The 2281-nt window shown below is 44.1% G+C and overlaps 2 protein-coding genes across 2 annotated transcripts in view; one reads left to right on the top strand and one right to left on the bottom strand.

Moving 5' to 3' along the window:
- Window positions 1-297, bottom strand: part of PPTG_22761 (hypothetical protein) — a gene marked incomplete at both ends in the record, with an annotated part of 495 nt that extends 198 nt beyond the window's left edge. The window contains 2 exons of the mRNA XM_008906097.1: window positions 59-99; window positions 185-297. Coding sequence (XP_008904345.1) covers window positions 59-99; window positions 185-297 — 154 coding nt within the window. The remainder of the gene's footprint in view (window positions 1-58; window positions 100-184) is intronic.
- A 1523-nt stretch (window positions 298-1820) lies between these two features.
- PPTG_10692 (hypothetical protein) lies at window positions 1821-2141 on the top strand (the record flags this gene model as incomplete). Its single annotated transcript, XM_008906096.1, has 1 exon — window positions 1821-2141. The coding sequence occupies one exon, from the start codon at window positions 1821-1823 to the stop codon at window positions 2139-2141; it is 321 nt and encodes a 106-aa protein (XP_008904344.1).
- Window positions 2142-2281: the final 140 nt, after the last annotated feature.

Below are 2281 nucleotides of genomic sequence, written 5' to 3'. Positions count from 1 at the left end.
TCAGAGGTGCCACCGCTCCTCGCCAGAAGCACTATTAATAAATAGAGAGTCACCCTACCATGAGATCGTCGTGAAAGCCGACACATGTCCAGTCGTGGTCTAAAAAGAACTCATACCTCCTACAAAAATATCATATGGATACCGCACACACATATGGACACAATTTTAGACCTTCAGCACATACCGGCCGAATTCATACACCTTTGGAGATTTTTCCTCTCCAGTATTGGCTGATTGTGCAATCTGGTTTGCTACACATTTGGCACATTCCAACCAAATTCGTACACCTTTGTACATTTTCCCCACTGGAGAAGGTTGCTCTGTTCGTTCCCAGTGCAGACACGTCTTTGCGAGTATGTTCACAGCATACCGATGTAATAAGGGGTTGTCACGTTTGGAATGTTTGGGCAGCCAATCAAATCAAACCTTCACGTTTTGTATGTGAGTGCTAGAGCGCCTGACTGAGCGCCACAGAATGTGCAGAAAAGCACTTGGTGTATTATTATTGGTTGTTATTTGAAGGGCACTGATGACTAGAGACCTTTCCTCCACGTACAAGTAGTTTCAACATTTATACTTCGCCGACCCACCCTTCCTACCCAGTGGTTTGGAGGTGCTGGTAGCTGTAGTGACTGCATATAGTTAGGCAGCACCCACTTCACCGTGGTAGTAGCTAGCATCACGTATCCCTTGCGCCGGTTCCACGTGAAACATCACCGCTACCGTTTGCATGTACTTTTGTGATACTGTTGAGCTTCCGTTGCGGCCAATCAAATCAAACCTTCGGCGTTTTCTTTTTGCCAATCATATCAAACCTTCATCTTTCTTCCAAATTGTTTTTGGAGTAAGGTTCGAGTTGAAAAGGACAGATTTGATTTGATTGGCTGCTGAAACCTACCTTCTATCCGTGATAAGTTAGCACGGTTAGAAGGTAGGCAGGTAATCACCAGAGCTAGGTGTTATCACTGATAACACCTTGCTCAGGTGATTTAGGAGGAAGGGTTTGATCTTGTCTGGAAAATATGAAAGGATTAGTTCGATCACACGAAAACCGTTGCCATTTCGAGATGCCTATCATATGTTTAGTTTCCGCTTTTACTGATCATTTGGGACATTCATTAATGAACATGGCATACAGTTCTAAATGCTCCAGCTTGCATGAATCTCGCAACGACTGAAGACTTCGAAATTTTCCATATGGGTGTTACACGTTTGCTCCGTCTTTATTAGAGATAAGTAAATCCATAGGATTACGCACAGCCAGTGGAAACCGTAACCACGGCAACGTTGCAATGTTGATGTTAAACGTTCCTAGGAATTTTCATAATACAGTATATATATTTATGGTATTAAATACTCCGGAGTAATAGACTTAATTACTATAATAATTTGCTTACAATTGTTACTATTAGAATGAGTGTAATGCACTAAACATTCGTTCAGTGCACTCTTCTTTTCTCTATTTGACGTTTTTACAACATTGCAGTGAGCACGTTTATTGTCGTGCGGCCACAGTCTACGTATTAGGAGTTGAAGAGAGGGATGTTCAGTTCGATCGCAACTTTCCAATCACAAAAATCGTACAAGTCATGCAGGGTCAAAGCATGATTAATTTCAGATTTGTCGATCGATTAGTATTATCCTCCACCTGTATTCCCCGTTCACGCGCTGAACGCCCTGGCAGAGGATTTGAGATTATAGTTATGCAAGTGTTAGATGGGAGGAGGAGGGTTTAGTCGAGGCCGTCAATTTCATTATTCAAGTCGTCTGGCCACTCACAAATTAGCCCCAGAAGCCGAAAAGCCGAATCCGACCGAACCATGCGCGTGAACTACATCCTTCCTGTGGTGATTGCTGCCCTTCTGCAGGTTAGCGGCTGTGCTCTCCTCACGACCAAGGAGATCAACCAGGTTACGCTCGCAAATGTGGCATCACCTGACGTACACAACGTACACACTGGACGGGCGTTGCGTGGTGTCAACAAGGATGACGCAGAGAAAGAGGAGCTTGTGCAGGAAGAGAGATCTGCTCTCAAGAATTTTGGGAAAGCCACAGGGAAATACCTGAAGAGATTCGGGAAATGGTTTGTGAAAGGCGATGATTTTCGAATTAAGGACGTTGGAGGAAGAAGTTGGTTCTAAACGTCGGGCTACGAAGAGATATAACACGACTGAGATTATGATAGACACCAGTCGGTTGTATCGAACAACGATCGTACGTGTAAATGAAGACGTTTTGTTCTGCCGCAGACACCTAAGACAGCTCTACGTACTCCTCCGAC

The sequence above is a fragment of the Phytophthora parasitica genome (genome assembly GCF_000247585.1).
Source record: "Phytophthora parasitica INRA-310 unplaced genomic scaffold supercont2.22, whole genome shotgun sequence".
Taxonomy (NCBI): Eukaryota; Oomycota; class Peronosporomycetes; order Peronosporales; family Peronosporaceae; genus Phytophthora; species Phytophthora nicotianae.
This window is presented reverse-complemented; position numbering and strand designations above follow the sequence as displayed.